The sequence below is a fragment of the Dichomitus squalens genome (genome assembly GCF_000275845.1).
Source record: "Dichomitus squalens LYAD-421 SS1 unplaced genomic scaffold DICSQscaffold_9, whole genome shotgun sequence".
In the NCBI taxonomy this organism is placed as follows: Eukaryota; Fungi; Basidiomycota; class Agaricomycetes; order Polyporales; family Polyporaceae; genus Dichomitus; species Dichomitus squalens.
The window spans coordinates 556,239-579,044 of NW_006766891.1; the positions used below are offsets into that span (position 1 = coordinate 556,239).

General features: G+C 58.0%; 8 protein-coding genes across 8 annotated transcripts; 6 read left to right on the forward strand and 2 right to left on the reverse strand.

Annotated features, from left to right (window-relative positions):
• Positions 1–515: 515 nt before the first annotated feature.
• Positions 516–2,650, forward strand: DICSQDRAFT_104056 (uncharacterized protein; the record flags this gene model as incomplete). Its single annotated transcript, XM_007364615.1, has 4 exons — positions 516–767; positions 823–1,023; positions 1,117–2,388; positions 2,485–2,650. The coding sequence occupies 4 exons, from the start codon at positions 516–518 to the stop codon at positions 2,623–2,625; spliced, it is 1,866 nt and encodes a 621-aa protein (XP_007364677.1). The 3' UTR covers positions 2,626–2,650.
• A 1,281-nt stretch (positions 2,651–3,931) lies between these two features.
• Positions 3,932–7,537, forward strand: DICSQDRAFT_135570 (trehalose synthase). The gene is made up of 8 exons (XM_007364616.1): positions 3,932–4,089; positions 4,162–4,407; positions 4,810–5,308; positions 5,556–5,569; positions 5,630–5,682; positions 5,823–6,022; positions 6,086–6,709; positions 6,766–7,537. The coding sequence occupies exons 1-8, from the start codon at positions 3,979–3,981 to the stop codon at positions 7,218–7,220; spliced, it is 2,202 nt and encodes a 733-aa protein (XP_007364678.1). The 5' UTR covers positions 3,932–3,978; the 3' UTR covers positions 7,221–7,537.
• Positions 7,538–7,910: 373 nt separating this feature from the next.
• Positions 7,911–8,927, forward strand: DICSQDRAFT_179910 (uncharacterized protein; the record flags this gene model as incomplete). Its single annotated transcript, XM_007364617.1, has 3 exons — positions 7,911–8,125; positions 8,212–8,427; positions 8,487–8,927. Exons 1-3 carry the CDS (start codon positions 8,030–8,032, stop codon positions 8,925–8,927), a joined length of 753 nt encoding a protein of 250 aa, XP_007364679.1. The 5' UTR covers positions 7,911–8,029.
• Positions 8,928–10,293: 1,366 nt separating this feature from the next.
• Positions 10,294–11,785, reverse strand: DICSQDRAFT_57684 (uncharacterized protein; the record flags this gene model as incomplete). The annotated part of the gene is made up of 7 exons (XM_007364618.1): positions 10,294–10,680; positions 10,749–10,833; positions 10,996–11,128; positions 11,187–11,262; positions 11,316–11,477; positions 11,531–11,649; positions 11,728–11,785. 7 exons carry the CDS (start codon positions 11,783–11,785, stop codon positions 10,294–10,296), a joined length of 1,020 nt encoding a protein of 339 aa, XP_007364680.1.
• Positions 11,786–13,245: 1,460 nt separating this feature from the next.
• DICSQDRAFT_57735 (SGNH hydrolase) lies at positions 13,246–14,147 on the forward strand (the record flags this gene model as incomplete). Its single annotated transcript, XM_007364619.1, has 4 exons — positions 13,246–13,339; positions 13,415–13,497; positions 13,560–14,009; positions 14,061–14,147. The coding sequence occupies 4 exons, from the start codon at positions 13,246–13,248 to the stop codon at positions 14,145–14,147; spliced, it is 714 nt and encodes a 237-aa protein (XP_007364681.1).
• A 525-nt stretch (positions 14,148–14,672) lies between these two features.
• Positions 14,673–16,651, forward strand: DICSQDRAFT_135576 (uncharacterized protein). The gene is made up of 10 exons (XM_007364620.1): positions 14,673–14,857; positions 14,919–14,965; positions 15,020–15,194; positions 15,305–15,366; positions 15,429–15,517; positions 15,574–15,688; positions 15,805–16,009; positions 16,063–16,105; positions 16,261–16,307; positions 16,370–16,651. Exons 1-10 carry the CDS (start codon positions 14,823–14,825, stop codon positions 16,530–16,532), a joined length of 981 nt encoding a protein of 326 aa, XP_007364682.1. The 5' UTR covers positions 14,673–14,822; the 3' UTR covers positions 16,533–16,651.
• A 150-nt stretch (positions 16,652–16,801) lies between these two features.
• On the reverse strand, positions 16,802–17,178 carry DICSQDRAFT_169002 (uncharacterized protein; the record flags this gene model as incomplete). Its single annotated transcript, XM_007364621.1, has 2 exons — positions 16,802–17,030; positions 17,120–17,178. 2 exons carry the CDS (start codon positions 17,176–17,178, stop codon positions 16,802–16,804), a joined length of 288 nt encoding a protein of 95 aa, XP_007364683.1.
• Positions 17,179–18,710: 1,532 nt separating this feature from the next.
• DICSQDRAFT_146284 (uncharacterized protein) lies at positions 18,711–21,332 on the forward strand (the record flags this gene model as incomplete). The annotated part of the gene is made up of 4 exons (XM_007364622.1): positions 18,711–19,232; positions 19,308–20,405; positions 20,469–20,719; positions 20,774–21,332. The coding sequence occupies 4 exons, from the start codon at positions 18,711–18,713 to the stop codon at positions 21,330–21,332; spliced, it is 2,430 nt and encodes an 809-aa protein (XP_007364684.1).
• Positions 21,333–22,806: the final 1,474 nt, after the last annotated feature.

Genomic DNA, 22,806 nt, shown 5'->3' on the forward strand with positions numbered 1-22,806 from the left:
AATCTGTCCAGAAAGTGGATGGAGACGTCGGCAGATCGCTATAGGCTTGTTGACCGAGAATAATTGTACACAATGCGCCCAAATCGGAACCAGATTCGGCACGACACGCTTCTCTGGCCACCTGGGGTTGCCACTGTAAGCCTGATGGCAATTGGACTCAAAACCTTGCGGGACGACTCCGCGTCTCGAGTCATGGAGCTCACTATCTTTCAAATCGTTAAGCTTTCGCGTCGCTCCTCAGTCCCAGCTCGCGACGCTCATGCGGTCGTGTTGCACCCGCTGCCTGCGCACCTCTGCTCGCTGTGCTACAGGCGCTTGATCTGACCTTGAATCCAGGTAGGCAGACGCCCGGTAGGCGCGCGAGGAAATGAGCGAGCGACAAGAATTGAACACGCCTAGTCGGTCAGCGTTCCTGTCCTCCGACCGTCACCACCTCCGCACTTCCTCGTCAAGGTCGTCAAGGTCGTCAAGGTCGTTACACTGCATCGTATTCGGGCTGTCCGGAGCCTTAAGGAATGAGCGGAAGATGTGAAGAGTGCGGTGCATCCACAGTATGGGACGCAGACGTCGGTTCCGCCATCTGCCTACAGTGCGGTACGCTCGCCGACCCGACACAAAGCGTGCTCGCGTCGCACCTCGAGAATACAGATGTATCCGGTCGCGAATATGCGCCCTGGGCTAACATACCCGGGGGGAGCACGCTGCGAGGGCGAAACGGCTGGGCACTGTCCGGCCAGGGAAAGGAGTCGCGGGATCGCAAGAACACGGTAAGTCCCACATCGTCATGCTCTGCTGGACTAGTCGTCTCATCGGCGTATGCAGATCGCTATGCACGAGTTCATACGAACTATTGCCACGCGTCTCTCAAATCCCGGGTTGACCACCCGCGCGCAAGGCGTATTCGATCAGGCCATGCGTCTCGGAGAGTATCGCTGGGGCCGCAAAGCCAAGCTCACCGCAGGCGCCGCACTCGCCATCGCTCTGCGCGAGTCTCACAAAAGCGACTCCATCCGTGACATTGCAGTAAGTATCCCCTCTAGCATCCCTGTTCCTGCGTGGTATCTCAGCTGTTTCAGGGCATTTGAGCATGTGTTGACGTGCCGCCGTGTCTCGCAGTACCTGCTCGACGAACCGCCAGTGGCAATCTCCCGCGCGTTCACCAAGGTCATAGCGCTGCTCCAGCTCGGCCTGTCCACCACCGACCCCGCCGTCCATCTCCCGGTGCTCCAGACGTACCTCGTGTCCCTGCTCGACGGCTCAGGCGGCGCGGCCGCTGCACTGCCTGCGCAGCTCGTAAAGGTGCTTTCTCCTCTCATTCCGCGCTTCCCCAGTGTTATCCATACCGCGACAGCGCTCTCAAGTCTGCTTGCACGCACGCACACCTTCGCCCACCTCCCCACGGCGCCGACCGCGTGCGCGCTGTTCATGCTCGCCCTCGAAGCTGAGCTCTCGTCATCGCTGCCGAACGCCGGTGCGTTCGCTCCGATACTCGGTGCACGTCTGGGGGCCGGCAAGGGCGTGGTAATGCAGCGGTACAAGCAGATCTATGACCTCGTAGAGGAATGGATCCGGGAGGTGCCCTGGCTCGACGCGCACGAGCGCAAGCGGGCCAAAGGCAGGGAAGGCGAGGGGCGTTCCAAGGTCGCGAAGCGCGTCGTCGTCGCCCGCGGGCTCAAGGACGTCGTGCGGTTCCAGGAAGAGATCTGGCGGAAGCGAGTCGAGCACGAGGGGAGGCCGCTCGTCCGGCTCGAACTCGACGAGAAGGACGCGGGCGCGAGTGGCAGCGGAGACGAGCGTGACGGAAGCGAGGCTGGCGGAAGGTCCCCGCGGGGGACGTCCGTCCTTGGGGACGACACCCCTCCTCGGAAGAAGGCCAAGCCGCGCCACCCGAGGACTGTCGTCGATGCTTCGCAGTTTCTCCTCAACCCGCTCTCGACGGCGATATCGTCGCCGCCGCCAGTCCCCGTCGCTGGTCCGCCCGACTTGCTCACGCATCTTCTCACGGCGGACGCGTCTTCTCTGCCGCATGCGTTCGCTTGTGCGCCCACTCGCCTGCAGCTGCTTGCGTCCGCGCGGGGAGGGACGGAGGAGCGGCACATCACCGATGAGGAGCTGTTCGCCGAGGACGAGCTCGAGGGGCTCATGCGCTCGCCAGAGGAAGCCGAGGCCGTTCGGATCGCCATGGGATGGGACGTCGAGAGCGACGACGAGGAGCACGATGGTGGGAACGTCCCGGTGGAGAAATCGTCAGCGAAAGGGAAGAAGCGGAAGAGAAAGTCGCCGGCAGGAGAAGACGTCGATGAGGGGAACGGGTCGGAGCCACGAGGCTCGAAGAAGATTAACATGGAAGCGTTGGCCAGGCTGCTGAACCCGGACGGCGACTTCGATGTGGAGGCGGAAGACGGCGTTGGGGGCCCTGAGATCTATAGTCGCCAGGTCCCCGTTCACGAGGGCAACGACGAAGAAGGCGAAGAATGGGATGAGGATGGGGAAGAGGAAATCGGCGTGGGCAGCTACCACGAGGCTGGGAACGTCCAGCATGGTGCAGCCGGCGAAGAAGTCGTTGGAGAGTGGCGTCCTCCATCGCCGGGAGGAGGACACTCAGAAGACTGGTTTGAGTTTTGATAGTCGTCTGTGTGGCTCCGATCTCGAGAGCGGGAGTTCCTAGTTGTATATTTGATGTATTCTATACCATAATTGCACTCGGCATACGAGCAAATTCCAGCTAATGCTCCGATCTCCTCGTGCGACCTGCGGCATGTCAACATGCGGCTGATAAGCAGAGTCCGTGAGGAGGAAGCCCTTCAGGTTCTACATAAGTAGTATGTCTGGTACGAACTAGACCGACGAGTGATGAATATCGATGGTGGCGATCAGTGCAGCATGCGGCTGCGCAGGACGCGTCGCGACGCGCTCATTAGAGGGGAAGACGCGCGTGACGTCACGTGTTACGTGTCTAGACCGAATCCGCCCAAGATCCCGTTCCAAAGAGTTCCAAAGTACGAGTCCTGGAGTTAATCTGAGTGCGACCCGTGGCATGGCAGAACTTGTGACATGGCCATACTGTGGCCATGCAGACTTCCATCGACCATCGTTCCACTCCACGTGTAGCGCTTCAGCGCCTTACGGCATTGCAACAGAAATCCATTTCATTCGCCCCCTTCCAAGAAATCCTCGCTTATAGTCCTATGACTCGGTGGGCACGACGTGCGGGCATAAGGGCTGCAGCGGCCGAGTGTGGCATGTCTCGAGTGTCCTTCGAACTGGGGGGTGCGGCATCGTCGGCCATAACGCGAACTTCTCAGGATGCGTTCGCTTGCAACGACTGCGAAGGTGCCCTGGAAGTAGGTGGACCCTGCGAGTCGCTCTGATCCCACCGGCTACAAGACAAGTCTACGCCAGGCACCAGTGCAGGCGTTAGAGCACGTTGCGAGCACGCTTCTCATGAAAAGGTCGCCGGTACAATGCCGACGAGAGTGGGCTCGGCGAGAGAGCACAGGCTGAGACGGGGCTCGCAGGGAGGGCTCGCAACATGCGCAGGAGGGAGGTGGACGCATGACCTTTTGGCGAAGAACAGAAGGTGTGCGAGTTCTCAAGCGGTCAACAAGGCGGGTGCTGTGGGACAGGGAACAGTACATGTGCCGTTCTGGGACGTTGATGCTCATAGAGCGGCCGTGAACGGGGCCCGACGGGGGCGGTGAGGAGCTCGTCGTCGGGGAGAGGGGCGGGGGCAGGGTGGAGAGGCGGAGAAGGATGACCTCACCCACTCGCTCTCGGCTGATTGGCACTGTTTGTGGCGGATCGGGATGGCCATGGGCCATGGCCTGGCTGCAGTGGGCCGCCTCGGGCCAGGATTCTTTCTTCATGTCCCTTGCGCGCCCCCACGCCTGCCTATCCTGATTCCTGAACACTATATAAGACCCACTATCGCCCCATCTCTCCTTCTCTTCCGTGCGCCATCCCTCGCAGCGTCCAGCCATGTCTCCGCCCCACCAGTTCCAGTCCAAGCCCTCCGATGTCATCCGCCGCAGGCTCTCGAGCGTCGTCTCGGCCAACAGGCCGAACATCCAGGCATATTCCAGCCTCACGGTGCGCACCGATCTAATCTCCCATCGCCCGCCCCGCTGATGCTCATCGGCATCGGCTATCCTGATCCTCTAGCCGATGTGGGCTGGTATAGCCGGCACCGTGGTCAACAACAACAGCAGCTTTGAGATCGCGATCTCCATCCACGACTCCGTCTACAACACCGACTTCGCCTCTTCGACCATCCCGTACGATCCCAAGGACCCGGAGGAGCAAGCGAGCAACATCGAGAAGCATGTCCTCGACGTTCTCCGCAAGTTCTCCACCGAGCACATGTGCAAGTTCCTCGGTGCTGGTGTCACCGTCGCCCTGCTTCGAGAGGTATGTCGCATCTCTCAAAAGATCCCCCCCTTTCCTTTCGCGCGAGGGCCTTGCTCTCAGAACATGTTGTGCGCGAGTGCCGCATCCCGAACGGATCGGTTGGGAGACATGCGCTGCCCGTGTGCTTCTGCGGCTTCTGCGGCGCGCAAACCGGAAAGGCCCTAGCTAGATCTCGTTTTCAGGCTTCTCCGAAGTCATCGTCGAGTCCTTACGAGTCTCCGTGAGACAAGAGAAGCCTATCGAAGATCGTCGCAGACCTTGTAGGTCTTAAGCAGCTCGCTGCAATGCATGTTCATTGATAGTGACGCATTGAACGATTCTCGCGAAGCCGCGCTATTTTCTTCCTACCCAATCCGAGCGTTCTTCCTCTTGTCGCACAAGGCGTTCTGACCGGTCCGTTAGGCACCGAACCTCTGCACGCGTCTTTGGCTAGAGACGGACATCGTTCCTATCGTCTTCAACATCAAGCCCTACCACACAGACTCAATTACTCGGCCCAACATCAAGCACCGCATCTCCTCGACGACCGGCTCCTATGTCCCGTCCGGCGCGGAGACCCCCACGGTCTACTACGACCCGAAGCAGCTTCCGGGGAGTCAAACCAACCTCTCCGCTGGCGCGCAGAACAAGCTCCCGATCCCGCGTACGGTGGATGAGCAGGCGGACTCTGCGGCCCGCAAGTGCATCATGTACTTCGGTCCCGGCAACAACCCGCGTCTGTCTATCGGCCCCCGCAACCAGGTCGCGGTCGATGCTGGCGGCAAAATCCACCTCATCGACGATATCGACGTCTACCGCCAGTCGGTCGGCAAGGGGACGTGGAACTCTGTCATCAAGCTCGCCGACGAGCTCCGCGAGAAGAAGATCAAGATGGGCTTCTTTTCCTCCACTCCTCAAGGAGGTGGGTAGTCCTTTCAGTGTGCTTCGTCTGACCTCGGCCACACCCTGCTTCACCATGAGAGCCGGACTGTTATTCGGGGCGGCTCAGGGTCCTTGGGCTTCCCTGGATCGAGTCGTGCATTCATGTGATTACCCCGCATTGTGGGGTTGATGGCTTTTACGCGCTTCTTCGTCTTATCTGCGTTAAGCCCCGTCATCTCCATTACGGACGTCTTATCTGATTTGGATATTGCTTTGCCTGCCCACAGGAGGAGTTGCATTAGTGCGTTCTTCCCTTGCTTGGGCATACGCCGTCTCTAATCAAGGGTGTTCTCACTTGTAGATGCGCCACGCGCTCATCCGCTTCTTCAGCCTCCTCGATGTCGACTGCGCATGGTGAGTCTTGGCCCCGGCCCTCGTACCATCGAACAATCTACTCGTGTCTACGGGGCGCTAAGAATGTGAAATCGAGACAATACGCTCCCAATCACTAGATCAGCCCAGGGACTGACAGAATAAACTGACCCCTCCTGCAGGTATGTTCCCAACCCTTCGCCGAGCGTCTTCCGGACGACGAAGAACAACCACAACATTCTCCAAGGCGTCGCAGATCCTAGCCTCCGCTTGACGAAGGAGGCCAAGGACAACTTCGATTCCTGGATCCTCAAGAACGGTCTCCGATGGACCGGCGAGGGTGGGCCCTTGGCTCCGGGTGGCGTCGACATTGCTTTCATCGGTCAGTCCCTACTGAGCTAGTTCGCCCCCATGATGCTAACACCTTCTTCTGTACTCGCTGCAGATGACCCGCAAATGCCTGGACTTATCCCGCTAATCAAGCGCGTTCGCCCTGACCTGCCGATCATCTACCGCTCACACATCGAGATCCGAAGTGACCTCGTCCATGTCGCCGGCTCGCCGCAAGAGGAGGTCTGGAAGTACCTCTGGAACAACATCCAACACGCAGACCTGTTCATCTCTCACCCGGTGAACAAGTTCGTGCCCAGCGACGTTCCGCCAGAGAAGCTCGCGCTCCTCGGAGCTGCAACCGACTGGCTCGATGGCCTCAACAAGCACCTCGAAGACTGGGACTCGCAGTTTTACATGGGCGAGTTCCGCTCGCTCTGCGTCAAGGAGAAGATGACCGAGCTTGGCTGGCCCCTGCGCGACTACATCGTCCAGATCGCCCGTTTCGACCCGTCGAAGGGTATCCCGAACGTCATCGACTCATACGCCCGCTTCCGCAAGCTCCTGAGCGAGAAGCAGCCCGACATCGAGCCGCCGCAGATGCTCATCTGCGGTCACGGCGCAGTCGACGACCCCGACGCGAGCATCATCTACGACCAGACGATGCAGCTCATTCATGGCAAGTACGCGGAGTACGCGAAGGACTTCGTCGTCATGCGTTGCCCTCCGAGCGACCAGCGTGAGTATCCTGTTCGTGGTTTCGATGTGTCGCTAAAATGACGTGCACGACCATAGTCCTGAACGCCCTTATGGAGAACTCGAAGTTCGCCCTCCAGCTCTCGACCCGTGAGGGCTTCGAGGTCAAGGTCTCCGAGGCGCTCCACGCCGGCAAGCCGGTCATCGCCTCCCGTACCGGCGGCATCCCGCTGCAGATCGTGCACGGCAAGAGCGGCTACCTGTGCGACCCGGGCGACAACGCGGCGGTCGCGCAGCACATCTTCGACCTGTACACGAACGACGAGCTGTACGACGAGATGTCCGAGTACGCGCGCACGCACGTCTCGGACGAGGTCGGCACGGTAGGCAACGCGGCGGCGTGGATGTACCTCGCGGTGATGTACGTGTCGCGCGGGGTGAAGCTCCAGCCGAAGGGCGCGTGGATCAATGATCTGATGCGCACGGAGTGCGGCGAGCCGTATCAGCCTGACGAGCCGAGGCTCCCAAGGGCGAACTTGAACGTCCAGGGTTGAGCGTCGTCGTCTTCGTCGCCGAGTGGTGCTTTGGCGATCCTTCCCAGTGACTGCCGCTTGCGAGTGTCAAAAGCATACTATTGTGGACGTTCTGGATTGTAGGATTGATCTGGCTGAGTTGCTCCTGGCTGTGCTGTTGTTGTACGAAGAGTTTTGTGTCAGCTGTGCCGGTTTCGTGCTTGCGCTCGATGTGTATCACCCACCTGTACCGACCGTAGGTCGCCGTTACGTTGTAGAAAACTTGTAGAGTTAGAGAATGAACAAATCAATCGAATTGTCCACCGCTGAGCAAGCATGCTTCATCAGGTCCGGTGGCACAGTTGTCTCGTATCATCCCTTGGGCTATGCATGAGCGGACTGCGTAGTAAGGAGTTATGTACAACTCATTGGGCATGATGTCCTAGGATATAAAGGCCTCGGTCGCACAGATACCTTGTTCGGTTACAAGGATTGGTCATTTCATATATCGCTTTTCAGTCGGGTGATCTATCCTCCAGGGGCGGAGACGATCGGCCCGCGAGCTGGCGAGTCCAATGGCGAAGGCGTCTATGCCATCCTTGAGCTTGACCCTTAACCACAGACAGCGCGTCCTCCCACTGGCGATTCAACCAACCTTTTTCATGCTTTGACTGCTTTTTACTCTTCTAGGACAACCTTGGATGCTTGTGGCTTGTTTAATTACACCGAGGACGCAACAGGCCCTATATACATCACCGCCGCCGGACCTTTTGCGTCTCCCTAACGTACCTCGATCCGCTTGACGCCTTCATCCGGGGCCTGACGCGACAGTACAAGATATTGCACCTGCAATGGAGGTGGATATGACACCTGTGCCCTACCGTACACGCTCGACGACCAAACGCGCCCGGTCACCCTCCTCTCCCACACAGTACGATCGCCCTTCGGTGAGTGCGCCGCTTTCAACTCCATCCCGGAGCGCGCAATAAGGCGTGAAAATTGATACCATTGCTGTCTTTTTTGATTGGTGTAGAAACGGTTTTCGAGCGGACACGACACGAGCATGCCGTTTCCCCCCTCATCCTTCCATCCTGTTGCGACACGCCTCCGAGGAAGTCCTGAAGACTGGGTATCGCAGACGCAGGACCTGCGTCTTGGGAGTCCTCTGGAACAAAGTCGTGTAGGCACGCCAGTGGAGGTTCAAGGAGAAGAGGTGCGCATAGATGAAGTTATGGTCGATGAGCCAATGGTATGTTCTTCTACGCCTCAGATATCCCAATGCGACTTCATCCTATCCTGTGCACGTAGTGTGAAAATGACAATTCCATGTCCATTTCACCGACAAGGCGGTCCTCGACACTGCTCGAAACGCCTCAGGCTCAATACCTCCGCCCTTCAGGTGGTTCCGTGTACCTACGATCTGGTACCACTCAGTCATTCCAAAATCCGAACCAGCTCCAGATACCTGCCATACATGTCCAAGCTGCTACCCCCTCTCCTGTACAATTGGCCCCTCCGAATATCCTCAACGATGACTCCTTGCCTGTTTCTGGGTCGCCCTTCGCTCCTGCTCACAACCTGGGCGTCCCTTTGGCTCCTTCACCCCTGTCGTCCATGCCTCCCGACGAATCGCCGCACCCCTACACAACGCCTGGACCTCCTAAGAAACAACGCTTCACAATGGGCCCTCGTGCTGACTGCGAGATGTGCCGGACGCGGGTGAAGGGTCACTATATGCATTTCGACTGAACGCTGGATCTGTTCTCTCTACGGTCTCTTCACGTCAAGTTTGGTTTTTCACATCTGCACGCATGCATCATTTATCAGTGGCCCGGACTGAAACCCCTTGGAACATCGCATCATACGCTGTACATCGCTGTGTAGCTCCCTCATACTGTAGTTGCTTTCATATTGCGCTTTATAGAGGTGCGCCAGCATCGTTCTCCGCCACTGCTTGATACTAATTGCTTCGCGTCGAACAGAGATATCGTTTGCGATGCATACATAGTCTATCACATAGCACGGCTGCTGAGCGCAACGACATGAAAGCGCTGTCTTCATCGACTGTCCAACATGCGTCACCACACGCTCACGGTTTACTCCGGCAGGCTCTCGACGGCTTCGAAGCATCATAAGTAAACATGCTGTACTGCCGAGATTGGATTGTCTGATGTTTTGGCTTTGACCTCGACGTCAGGCTAGCAGTTGGCCCGTGGGATGCCAGGAACTTCACCATTCGTGTCGTAACAGCCGTTGCGGACACTCCCGGTAAGCTTGTGTACACGTGCATACACTGACGCATCTGTCCAGGATCGATACAACGCATCGACCGAAGCCGTCGAAGGTATTGAAATCAAAACCCGTCCATTTCCTGTGGATGATATGTAAGTCGCCTCCAGAACGATCATAACCTCCAGTTGTTACTGAAACTACTGCTGGGTTTGTTACTCCAGAGACGAATCAACCAGGCCGTTGAACACGCACCAGCTGCACGCATTTCGGGCGTCACGGACGAAATTGCGCGCTATGCGACCCTTTCGCACGTTCGGCGCCAACTCGAGGTGCTGATGCAATAACTCTCATCGCGCGCAAAGCTTCAGATTGAAGCCGTTCAGTCGATCACTCGCAGATGGTTTCGGATGGACGTGGTTCGGCTCATGCTGCATCGACCAGACGACCCGCGCGGAGCGGTCTGGGTCCGTCAACTTCTTATATCCGCTCTACAGCCGAGCGGGCATATGCTACGCGTCCCGTCGAGTGAGGCATTGAGCAACAGAGCCCGAGTCCGCTATTCGGGAGATTTTGTGGCATACGCGTGAGTGGACGCTCCAGGAGCTGAGCTGCCGAACTATCTGGAGTCATTAGCACGGACTGGTCGAAGAGGGAGATTGCTTGACGGAGGTTGGGGAAGATGCTGAACGGAACCCCGCACCCGCAGAGACGCCAACCGAACTGGGCGAAAGCACCCTAATGAGAACAAACCTACAATTATCATTGGCACACGATTCATGCAATGCACAACAAATGCAAAGACTGCATCATCCCTGACCTGAAACCCATGATGCCCCAGTCCCAGGCGAATGCACTCCGTCTTACTGGTACCGACAGTCATGCCTCAAACGATCGCTTCGTTCTCGGCCTTCTCCGAACACAGGCCGCTGTACCCTGGTTCCCTGAGAGACTCTGCACGCTTCGGCTCCAGGGGCTCTCCCTTCAGGTCCGTAGGTGGGAGCGAGTCCATTGGGGTTCCCGGTCCCAGGGCATCTGCATCCAGCTCCTGCTCCCGCTCGTATTGAAAGTCTTCCTCGACGACCTGGGTGATCTCGACTCTAAGGTCTTTCATTTCGAACGTGCCCTCAAGACGTCGCCGCAGGTGACTGCCACGGTCTGACATCATCGCGGTGCCCCAGCCGTTCGTACCACTCGTGCCGAAACTGGAATCATGAGCGAGGCCGACGCGAATTATGAGCATGTTGAAGACTATTGAGATGATGGGTGAGATCTGCGGAGGTAGGAGGGCGCGTCAGTATTTTGGAAGTTGCATGACTAGAGGCAACAAGGGATGTTCACCATGTCAAGCAGGACATACACGCCATTGGACTTGACGACAAAGGAGATGAGCGCTGCAGTGATTGTCATCGAGTATATTGCTCCGCTCTCGATGATCACCCAAAGCACTGGCGTAAGGAAGCTGCTAGAGCGGTACTGAGCGGATCGGCGAGTGACCGTCCAGATCTTGAATGCAAGAAGGGCTGCGAGTAGGTTGCACCAACACGTTGTCAGGCACATAGGTAAGAGACAGAACTACTTTCATCACGCACTTGTTGATGATAGATTGGTGGCCAATGTTAGCGCATAGACTGACGTGATCCATTCACCGGTCTGAACCGCAAACACGTCTCCTTTCTGAGGCGCAGTGGCCAGAGCAACATTCAGACCGATCGAGCCGGCTGAAGTCAACGCTCTGGGAGTAAGCAGCAGGAGCGAGAGCCAAGCAGAAATCCATACCGAAAAGTCCACACCACCCTATCATTGGGACTACACATACTAGAATATTCTGCCATACCACGTAAGTACGGTAGATCTGCCCCAGAACGTCAGCGTACGCGTGTTGAAGTCAGAATGCGAGCAGCCCACCACGACGGCGTCCAAAATGAGTGTTTGGGCATTGTACAGGCAACTCTTTACAACGAATGTGAGTTCCGACACGTTGGCGAAGTAGGCCTCTGGTCCTCCGTCTGTGAAAGGACCTTTCGACACAAATCCTTGATACACCCGGGCGATATTAACAGCCATCTCCTGTATCTCAAGGAGTAAGTACGTCTTACTCGAGCAAAAAAACTCAGACGCACTGCAGTCGCTAAGGCTATCAGTCCGCACCCCGCAGCGACCATCCAGTGATTGATGTGCCGCCTCCTTCTGTCCCGAAGCATGATCCACATGGCCAGCATGAACATGAAGACCGAGTATCCTATGGTATGAGAAGAGATTGATCGAACTTAGTATTGTGGTTCCCTTCGCGAAACGCTATCTGAGCTGTGGGACATACCATAGAGGGTAGCCTCTACTGTGGTCGAAAAAATGCTGGCCACTTGCAGAGTAAGCATCGCGACTGGGCCAGCACTGATGCAGCGATGCCTGAGCGAATGTGGTCGCAGAAGGAGGGCGCAAGGAGGGTCGCGGCTCGAAAGGGCCCGTTGCATATAACGTCCCTTCGACACAATACTACCGAGCCGTGAGTATCCAGGTTCCCGGTCACCTTCTGTGAGGTCGGTTCTCAGAAGAGTCATGCAACTTCAGTGCAGCGCGAAACGACAGTGATAATCCGTGCTTCTCCGTAGATCAATTCATCAGCGATGTTGACGAAACGAGCCCATTTCCATGACCCAACGTCAAGGTTGGAGGTCCCGCACTGGATATGCCCCACTAGTTGGGGTAGCTGCGCTTGATACGGTCAGTGTGTCAGTGCATTGATCTCGGAAGGTCCAAGGGAACGGAGCCTCTGGAGGTTTACGAAGCATTGTATGTGAGCCGAGCGAAGACCGCAGGACGCGAGAGAGCACGGATTGAGTCAGCCGCACGAATGTGCGAAGCCAGGATGATGCCGTGACGTGCCGAGAATCTCACAACAGGTCAGTCAAACGTGTATCTGTCCACGGTTCAATTGCGCAGGCGAATATGGTGTGTCAGTTCTACCAGGCTGCGCCTCACATATCGTCATGTGAATTGTGCGCACCCTTCGATCTGCGTCTTGCTGGGAGTACGGGTGTTTATAAATGCGTCGACGCTCCGTGTGTCGTGTTACCAATTCGGATGAGTTCAGTAAGCTTGCAATGTCCGATAAGAGAGCAGCGGGGTGACTCCCGGATAATCCACTTGAGACTCGAGTCCAGACTTGCGAAGACCACGGCCATTCAGTACTACTCCGGCACCCTTACGGCGCACTACCGACATCCGGAGATGGAGGGCAGACGCCACGTGCTCTTCCGGATGCTTTGGTACTACATATACTGTCTTCCGGATCTTCTCGGTATCTGGTAATCGGCGAAGGAGCAAGATAATTAGAGGAGAAGAATAGAGAACTGGAGAGTCCCACTCAATAACCAACACACATGCCACTTAGGCATGCCAGCATCTGCGCCGAGATTCTCGCTCCCGATCGGCCTGGCCAAGGTACACGCTGTACCATTGAAGGAACCGCAATCGGCGCCAGCGGCGAGGTTGATTAACACTCGGGCGACCTGGCTGACTTCACGACGACTCCAACAGCCTTGATTTAGCCATAAGTCTCAACGTCGGTCATGTCTAGAGCTTAGCCAACAGTCTTATCGAGCAGGATCCAGATCCGTTGAAGAAACGACCGTAACGATGAATGAAGTATGAAGCGAAGGTGCAGTGGTACGATTGAAACCGTCAGATGGGTCATGACACGGGTATGCGGCCGCGGCAGCTTGCTTCGCTGCCTCAAGTCGGGCCGCGGTGTCCGGCCTTCTCCGACACTGTCGGCTCAGCCTGTGCAACTTGCTCTTTACTCACCGGCGCAGTCACATCGAACGGCTCAGGAAACATGGCAGCCTATGCACAGGATGCAATCATGCTCCTCGGAGACTCGATCACACAGGGCGGGTACGAGTTCAATGGAATCGCAGCCCGGCTAGCACGTATGTCTTGCGTCCTGGCTGCCGCGTACCGACTTTGTAACAGTTATCGGTGATCTCGCGCCGATCGGCGTGCAGATGTGTACAACCGCAAGATGGATGTCATCAATCGCGGATACAGTGGATACAACACAGACTGGATCATCCCAGTATTCGAGCAGGTTTGTGACATCAGTTCACGATCGTGGAAATCGCAGTCATTGACATCCTCCGGCCCGCGTAGATCTTTGCGACACAGCATGAGCAGCAGCACGTTCCCAAGGTCCACCTGCTCGTTATCTGGTTTGGTGCAAACGACGCCGCAGTCCCGCCCAAGGCGCAGCATGTCCCGCTCGAGCGGTACAAGGCGAACCTGTCGAAGCTCATCTGGATGGTCTCCTCCCCCGAGTCCCCTCGGTACTCCCCAGACACCCGTGTGATCTTGTTGACGCCGCCACCAGTGAACACAATCCAATGGTCTGTGCGGCAGGCATCCAAGGACCCTCCTCAGCAGCTGGATCGGAACTTCGAGGTAACGCGGACGTATGCTGAAGCTGCGAAGGAGGTGGGGAGGAAGGAGGGCGTTGCAGTCGTTGATGTTTGGACAAAGTTTTGGGAGGGCGCGGGGAAGGTGGAGGCGGATCTGAAGAAGTACTTGACAGATGGATTGCATCTCAATGAGGAAGGCTATGCAGTAGGTTGCTCTTCTCGTTCATCAGGCATCAGTGCGCTCATGCGGGAGTAGGTTGTGTTCGAGGAAATTACGAGAACCATTGCGGAGAGATATCCGGAGTATCACCATGACAATCTACGCTTTGTGTTTGCTCTGTGAGTGTCATGTCTCTGCGCTTCGGGGTTAGGGAACGGCAAGATGGCTGACCGGACTCGCAGTTTTGATGAAATCTGCGCCGACCTGGAGCATTACAGGGAGATTACCCAAAAACGCAACGCGTTCCAGTCATGACATTTGTAAGGACATGGTGTATGGATGCACGCTCCACTGGTTACAGACCGGGGCTGTTAGGATGCTGATAGCTTGCTGCGAGGGCGGTGTCCGTGGGAGCATTCATGCTACATGAGCGCCTCCGCCGCACAGTTTCATCCTACATCTGGGTCTTGTACAGGTTCTGTGGCCCTTCTAATATCATTGATTGCTTCTCACAGCCACACTCTTGTTTCTGTCAGCGGAGGTTCGATCTCCTAGGTTCCCCAATGAATGGAGAATTGCTGCGATTGCGTCGCATCATATGGAAGCTGATCTGGTATGCACCTCAGGCCAGCTGAAGATCCAGGCGCACAAGTCGTCGGAATAAATAGTGACCCCAGTCTCTCCGTTGCGAACCAGCCACGGCGATAGCTTGCTGGAAAGTCTGATTCGGAACATTTCCGGCGCAGATGAGGCTGCTGGCTATTCAGGGCCACAAGACGTCTCTTCTATGAGCTGACAGTATATATCCCAAGGGTCAAAGCCGAAAGCCCTGAGTCCGCTCTCTGTACCCTAGCGGCTATGGATTTGGAGCTCCAAGCCTCAGTCGTCACGCTGTACGTCCCAAAGCTAGTATAACCTCGCAATCGTGTTCCTCCCCTCACTATGCTCTTACAGGGCTGCTTCGCTTTGGCTCAACAGGACTTTGACAGTCATCGCTATATGTCGGTTCAGCTGATGCATTCTCACCACCTGTGGCCATAAATAACTTTTTACAGCGTTGTTGTATTATGACTATTGTGTGATGCTTGACACAGAGATCGAGCATTTTTGGAGACGAGCTAGCATCTCCCCGATATCCGTTCTTTTCGTATTCAACCGTTATCTCGGTCTCCTAGGACCCCTCCCTATCCTTGTGGAGTACTTCGTTGTCCTGTCTCCCTCCGTGAGCGAGTTTCCAGGTGCGACGCATTGCGAGTTCTGACATATCAGAGCAGCAGTTTGTCCATCCTCCTAATGCTCTCAAAAGCTGTCACGCATTGATACAGGCACGCCTTCCCTAGCTGCCGGGAGCTGCAGAGTTATCACCAATGTTACGCCATCGTCGGCCAAATAGTCGTGGCCCGTGCGTTCCGGCCATATCGCTATTCCGAGACCAACACTGACACCATCCGATGATCGCAACAGTGGTTCTACTTCTTCGCACATACGCCCTGTACAACCGTAGCTGGCAAGCCTTGGTCGGCCTGTCTGCGTTGACGGCAGTGTTGCTGGTGGTGCGCGTTCTTCAAGCGCGGTCTTGGCTTCGGACCACGTTCTCACTTTTGGATAGACCACGCTCGTTGCGGAGTTCATGAAGACGACTACCGTCACCTCGTCGACAGGCCTCGAGGTTTTGTTCGACGTCTGCGACCTCGCCTTGACCCACGAGCAGTGCGTACATTCCCGTGCCTATTGGCGACAGCATCGAGGCCTTACCTTGCGCGCAGAGCCCTGAGTGAGCACATGGCCCTGGGCTGTGTCCACGAGTCTGTTCTGACGGTTCACCACTCACTCTACATAGGCCGCTCCGTGGGCTGGATGGCCAATCTCTGCCTGGATACCACGATCTTCGTCCTCACGCTCGTCAGGACGGTGAAAATGCGGCGCAGCTATCTGCACCACGAGCCGTTGAGGACCCTCTTCCGTGACGGTGAGGGCTGTACGGCCTGTGCTGCGCCTCGAGGCTCGCTGACGCTCGATCTCCGTGGAGGTGCGATCTACTACGGGTGCGTGTACCACGACGTCGAGGTCTCCGCTGTACGACTCAACGTCTCGCCAGCATCCTCGTAGCCGTCGGCGTAGCCAATCTCGTGACATTCGTGGTGAGATCCAACACGCCGTCTGGGATCGCGCGCCGCCCATCGCTGACGGGCGTCGATGCAGGCCCCTCACGTACGTAGTTGGCGGCGGCCGTGTTGTTGGCTGCATCCCCCACCCCCCCTTCCGCCCCCCCCTCCACACATTATCTGACACACAGCAGTTCGACGACAGGGATCACGGGGTCGCGACCACTCTGGGCAACGCGTGAGCAGGGGCTGCCTCTCCCAGCGAGTACCAGTTATTGACCTGCGCTTGCTGTTCGGCAGGCTGTCCAGCACGCTGGTGTCGCGCATCTGCCTCAACCTGTGGGATAGGCGGCTGCGCGCCGACGGAGGAGGAGGCCGGGGTGGGCTGCTGACGAGCGACTGTGCGCCGAGCGCGGGGGCTGCGGCGAGCGACGTTATTGTGGAGTCGATGTACGATCCGTGAGTTCGCGGATTCACGGAGGAGAGGTCACGTACTGTACTGTGGGCGAATCATGGACGCGGGTGCGGCCTGATAGCAATCCAAAATGATGTCACCTCGCAGGGTGTGTACTTGCAGACGCCGCTACCGGTACACCGATGGAACGGTGACGTTAGAATAAGTAATTGTGCTGGATTGCGACTATGGTACAAGGTATATGTATGTCCTGTTTGTACAGCAAGGCATACAGGGCTATCGCTACAGAACGTGGACTCGTGTCGAACAAGACACCCTTAGCGGGCCTTCAGCATCTCGACGAACTTCGCACCGAGCGCGTTGGCAGCCATGGGATTGGCGCCAGAGACGACCTCGCGGTCGACGGTGGTGCCGGCGAGCTTCTTGTCGGTGCCCGTGAGCATGTCGGCGCCCTCGTCGCGGAGGGCGGCCTCGACATTGTTGGGGACCTCGCCGGCGTTGGCGGTCTTGACGAGCGTCTCCTCGGCGTCGGACCAGGAGGTGAGCCTGTAGCCCTTGTATGCGAAGCCCGGGGAGGCGGGCGCGAACTTTGTCGAGAGGAGGGCGTAGGGGCCTGGTCCCTGCGCTTGGCGCACTCAGTGGGGAGGGACTGGGAGAGGGGGTCGACGCTGGGCGCCTTGCCCGTGGGGGCCATGGTATGTTCAGGTGAATGTTGTGCAGTAATCAATATTTATTCCACCGTCATATACCGGCGGTGGAGGGAGTGGGTGGCGGGGACGCGCCTCGACCAGTTCGACGCGGTCACGCACAGAGGGGAACAATAGCGGCTTACGTCAGCATACGAACATGGACCAAACAACGCGCAAACAAAGGCGAAGGTCGCCGCCGCACACACTCCCGCTCTCCTCGCTGCGACATATCTGCCCCGACATCCCCTGCGACGCCTCTCTTTTCTCAGCCTTCCGCGCGCAATTCTCCCTCAGATACCCGTTCTTCCCCTTTCTTTGCCCCGCCGCGGTCCCGGATCACCCGCAGCGCCCAGCACGGGTGGACCCACACACGTCTACACCTTTGTTTGGCCCGACCCCTCTGTTCACTTCTCGTGAGAATCCCGCTCGCTTCAAGCCTCCGCTTTGTCCCAGAGTCCACAATTGCTGACCTCTTCTTGCCTCCCTCAAGGCGCGGCCTCCTCCGTCTCACACTCCTTCCTTACAAGGTCGGTCCGCTTTCCAGTCCCCCTTTGCTTTATCCCTCTCCCTCTCAGTTCTGCCGCTACGTACGCCGGACCAGGTCTCCTTCGGGACGCTAGACAGCACATCACTGCATGCAGACCTTGTCGTCGAGTTCACCGTTCCTACGGCTTGGCTGACCTAGCCTTGTCAGCTACAGAGCACGGGTAGTCACCGTACGTACCTCATCGAGAGAGAGTTCGCAGTAAATCGTGTCCATATTGCGTTCACATCCCTGCTAAGCACCGGACCCTTTCGCTCGTCCATACCGTTGGATTGGATTGCGCCGTCCGTTGCGAGGGAGACGTAACGACCTTCGTGCCAGTGAGCTTGAGATCTTCACGGAACGATGCGAGGACTTATAAAGCGAGGAGCCATACGCTTTGGCCGTCCTTTGTCGCCAGTGAATCCGCACCCCAGGATCTTGCCGCTCCGCCAGGATCCCGTGTCTCTTACCATATTGAGCGGACAATCCGCTACGAGACTCCGCCTTTGCCCTTCGGCTCCTGTGTTTCCTCGTTCTGGCGGACAATAGTTTTGATTTGACTTCCTATTCCGTCTTACCCATCAATCCCTCCACGCCGGTGCTAATCTCTCTCCATTGCAGTTGCCGAGGCCCGAGCACAAAGCCGCGCTGAGCCACGATCTGGGTCATTGCCCCGATTTGTCGTTGGTTCGTTTTCGCGTTCGTATAAACGCGTCCTTTCTCCAACTGACCACCTTCACCTTGACTTGTCTCGTCGCGTCTCCGACGTCTTGCGGTTCGGCCCTGCACGCGGCTCACGTTCGCTCACGACCCTCCGACGCCTCCAACGACTGTATCGTTGCTCTACGCTGTATCATATTTCGTACATTCTTCGGCATGCCTCAACAACTCCGGCGTCGACTGTTTCCAGACCACGAGCAAGAACCACCGCGACCAGCGAAGAAGCAGAAGAGAAGCCCGCCCGACCTCAAGAGACGCGTACTCGACAAGCAATTCAGGAGACAGTTCCCTATGTCTCTCTTCGGTAACACCAAATTCAACACTCACCTCTCCGTCCCCTCCATCTTCGGTGGCAAGGGCAGCACTAAGCGCGATGCCCCTTCACGTAACGAAACCCAGCTTCTCGGGCCTGACGTAGACTTGGACCTCGAGCTTTCCTTCGCGTCGACCATGTCTCTGAACTCGCCCGCAAGAGACTCCCAACCACTGACGCCCGAGGAAGAGAATCCCGACCACGTTCCGATGGACATCTCCCCCGCCCCTCCTCGCGTGTTCCAACCGCCCCCTCAGCCCATCATGCAAACTCTGAACCCAAAGCCATTGGTAGGTCGGCCACGCGCGGCTACCAGCGCCGCACGGCTCTTCGGACGCGACATGAGCAACGGCCACGACAGCAGCTCTCAGTTCTCCGACACCTCCGTTTCCAAGTCAGGCATGGGGACTAGCAGCGGCAAGCGTCTCCAGCGCGCTGCGCTGCCTACTGAGTGGCTCGCCATGCCGACCCCTCAGCACGATGAGAACGCGTTCAGCCAGGTCAGTGTGGTTCCGTTCATAACCACACCCCGCGTGCTCGATCATTGATCGTTTGACTAACACCTCAACCGTCAGCCTGTCGACATCCCGTCGTCGCCGACGGATCGTATGGATGTCGACACTTCGTTCAGTTTGGCCTCGTCAGCGCCCGACGCACAGGGTCCACTCTCAGCCGCCCCCACGATCACTGCGTTCAACTTCGGTGCTGCACCTTCCTCTTTCGGCCCGTCGTCGCCCATCTCTGCGGCCCCCACAGTGACGACGTTCAATAACCTGTTCTACGACGTGATCTCCGCTCCTTCTCGCGGCGAGAACGTGCTAGCGGAAGCGGCCGACATTTCTGGAGTGTCCAGCATCGGTGAGAGCCCATCCCAGCCGTTCCCGAAGAAGCGCCGCTCGTCCTCGCCTGACCGTAAGAGCTTGAGCCTCCGTCAGAGCCACCAGCATCTGTTCGAGGATGAGGATCATGGCTACACGTCGTCACCTGCACAGTCGTCGCCGTCCGCGCATAAGCTTGAGCGTATGGCGAGCAGCTCTCTGCTCACTAACCAGAAGAAGCCTGCGAGTCTTGGTCTCGGCATGCCGCCTGCTCTTGCGCTGAACGCGAACAAGAAGCGTCCCCGTCGTCCTGCGCTTAGCGCCATGATCGCCCCCGGCGAAGGCCCTTCGTCGAGCTCGCCGCACCCGAACACCGCCTACCCGATCATGACCAACCAGGAGGACAGCGAGGAGGGCGCAGCAGAGGTCGTCCACCGCCTGCCGCCCGTCCGTCGCGCGTTCTCGGCGATGCTGCCCCCGAACCTGCTCGACAACAGCATGTCGAGCGACGCGAGCTTCGAACAGGACCCGGACCTGAGCTCGCCCGCGCAGGCGTACGCGAAGCGCCAGCAGGTGAAGACGATCCGGAGGTGCGACGGGACGGACGACTTCCGCCCGATCACGGGCGTGACGGCGCTCATGAAGCGCGACACGGACGCCGCGGGCCGCGGGCTGCGCAGGAGCGAGGAGAGGGAGAACAGGACGCGGACGGTCGCGGAGCGCGATACGCCGCGGAGCAAGTACTTGAACGCGGGCCCTGGGCTGGGCGGGTTCGGAGATAACGAGGCGCACGGGAAGATTCTGCCGTGCCATCGCGTGCGCGAGGATGGGCTGATGAGGATCAACCCGACGACGGTAGGCGCTTTCTGTGCTCGCTGGCTGGTTGAGGGGCGAGCTGACCGTGATGCGTGCACGTAGCTGAACGAGCTGTTGGACGGGAAGTACAATTCGCAGCTGGAGAAGTACGTGATCATCGACTGTAGGTTCGACTACGAGTACCTGGGCGGCCACATCCCGGGCGCGATCAACATCAACACGACCGCGGGCGTCGAGGAATACCTGCTCGGCATGGCGGCGAGCAAGCCGCAGCCGTCGACGAGCGGCGACGCGAGCATGAAGACGATCCTGGTGTTCCACTGTGAGTTTAGTGTCAAGAGAGCTCCGACATTGTGAGTCGTTCACTTGGCCATGCTCCACGTATCGCGCGCTGACCCTCCCGCCAGTGCTAAGCACCTCCGTTCCAAGGATAGGGCGATGAACAACCACGTCTACCCGCGCGTGCACTACCCCGAGGTGTACATCCTCGAGGGCGGCTACTCGCAGTACTTCTCCGAGTCCCGCCAGCGCTGCCAGCCGCCGAACTACGTGCGCATGGACGACCCGAACTACGCGGCGTCGCGCAAGGAGGACCTCGACCAGTTCCGCAAGGGCAAGTTCGGGCGCACGAAGTCGTACGCGTACGGCGAGGCGAAGATGCTCTCGATGACCTCGGCCGCGCAGCAGGTGCAGGCGGCCCAGCCGAAGCGTGCCTCTGCGCCGACGGGCGGCTCGGGCAGCTTGTTCGCTGCGGCGACGGCTGCGCGCACGCGGCGCGGCGGGCTGCAGACGCTCGCGGAGGACGGGAGCGTCGACTACGAGAGCGACGGGGGCGACACGGACATTGGCGACAGCCCGTGCCCGCCGCCGACGAAGAACGTGGTGTATAAGGGCAAGAAGATCGGGCGGGTGCCGCTCGCGCGGGCGGAGACGTATGGGCCTTCGCGCATGACTATGGGCTACTAGACTTTTCGTCGTCGCTTTGCAGCGTTGGGCACGTCGCAGTCACACCATAAAACCTGAGAAGAATATCGTCGTCGCTTGAGCAGAACGTCGCCGCGTCGCACCACACCACACACACATACACACCGATATGTCGCACACTTCACGGAATCACCCTTCGCACTACCTCGCGCGGAGGACACGAATCACCCGCATGCCCGCCATGCCTATGGAACGCCTCTCGTTGACGACGCTCGTTATGCCACTCGCGCAGACGCGCTTAGCTCTCCTTCTCGTCTTGCCGGATCTCTCTACTCTTTTGTCCCTCGTGGTTGCTGTCCCGCTCTTGGCACGCTGTCGCGGTCGCGCTTGCTGGTCGTCCACGGTGGGTCGGCGTGGGGTCGGTCGGTCAGAAAAGCTGAAAACCCATACTCGAACCTCATGTTCTTCCGGATCGCATCAACTTCTCCTCCCCTTGGTCTCGCACCTGCTGCTAACGTTGACGGCGCTTTCGCTTCGATCGTCTGTTCGCTGTTCGCTACGTACGCTGTGCCGGGACTTTCACCCTCTACCGTTCACTCCACCACATGCCTCTCGTCTCTCTCCTCCCGTCAACATCTATCTCTCATCATACTCGCCGCGTGTCCCTTCTTGGTCCCATCTTCACACCATTTGTCAGCCATATATGTATGTCTACATGGACGGTCACCAAGATCTGTCAGTTTTAGCCCTTGCTCTATTCTGTCTCACTTCGTGTATCTCCTCGTTCCCTGTCCCATGTTCGTCTCTGCCTCACCCTTCTCTGTCTCCGTCCCGGTGTGTCCTATCTATCGCCTCCGTGACCTCCTTCTCCTTCGCACGCGGCACGGCATTCGTCTTGTTCGTCTCGTCCCGCACCCCTGTTTCCGTTCGCTGTGTGCTGCATGTTTGCTCCTCCCTTCTGTCCTTGCTGCTCCAGCTTTGCAAGCGTGGCGTAGGGGGTCAGGCGGGGCGCGAGCGGCGTGCTGCCTGGACTCGTGTTGTTTGCCTCGTCCATGGACATAGTTACCATTTACCCTCATCACCCCGTCCGCCTCCCGCACTCCTCATCGACACACCCCGCATCATCGACACTCACCCTCCAGTCTGGGGTGACTGTCTTTGCCTACGTACCATTGACGACCTATTCCTCGATGGCCGGAGGTACGCGTACCCCAGACATGCTCCCATCCAACAACAACAACTACACATCACAGACTCTTTCTCCGCGAAAGTCTAGTAGCATTCGTCGCACGCATGGTAGATCTCCACGTCTGATACGTATCAAACCCGCACATATATATTATATTATCGCACTTGCCCCACGCTGTCGAACGCTGCGTGCGCTGTGTCCGGTCTCAAGGCGGTTGCGGCCTGGCGGTTGTGCCGCTGCGATGGTTTGTTTCACGGGCACGAGGTGTTTGTTGGGATTCGTTACCGAGGTGAAGAAGCTCCTCGATCGCTGAGATCACCGTTCGAG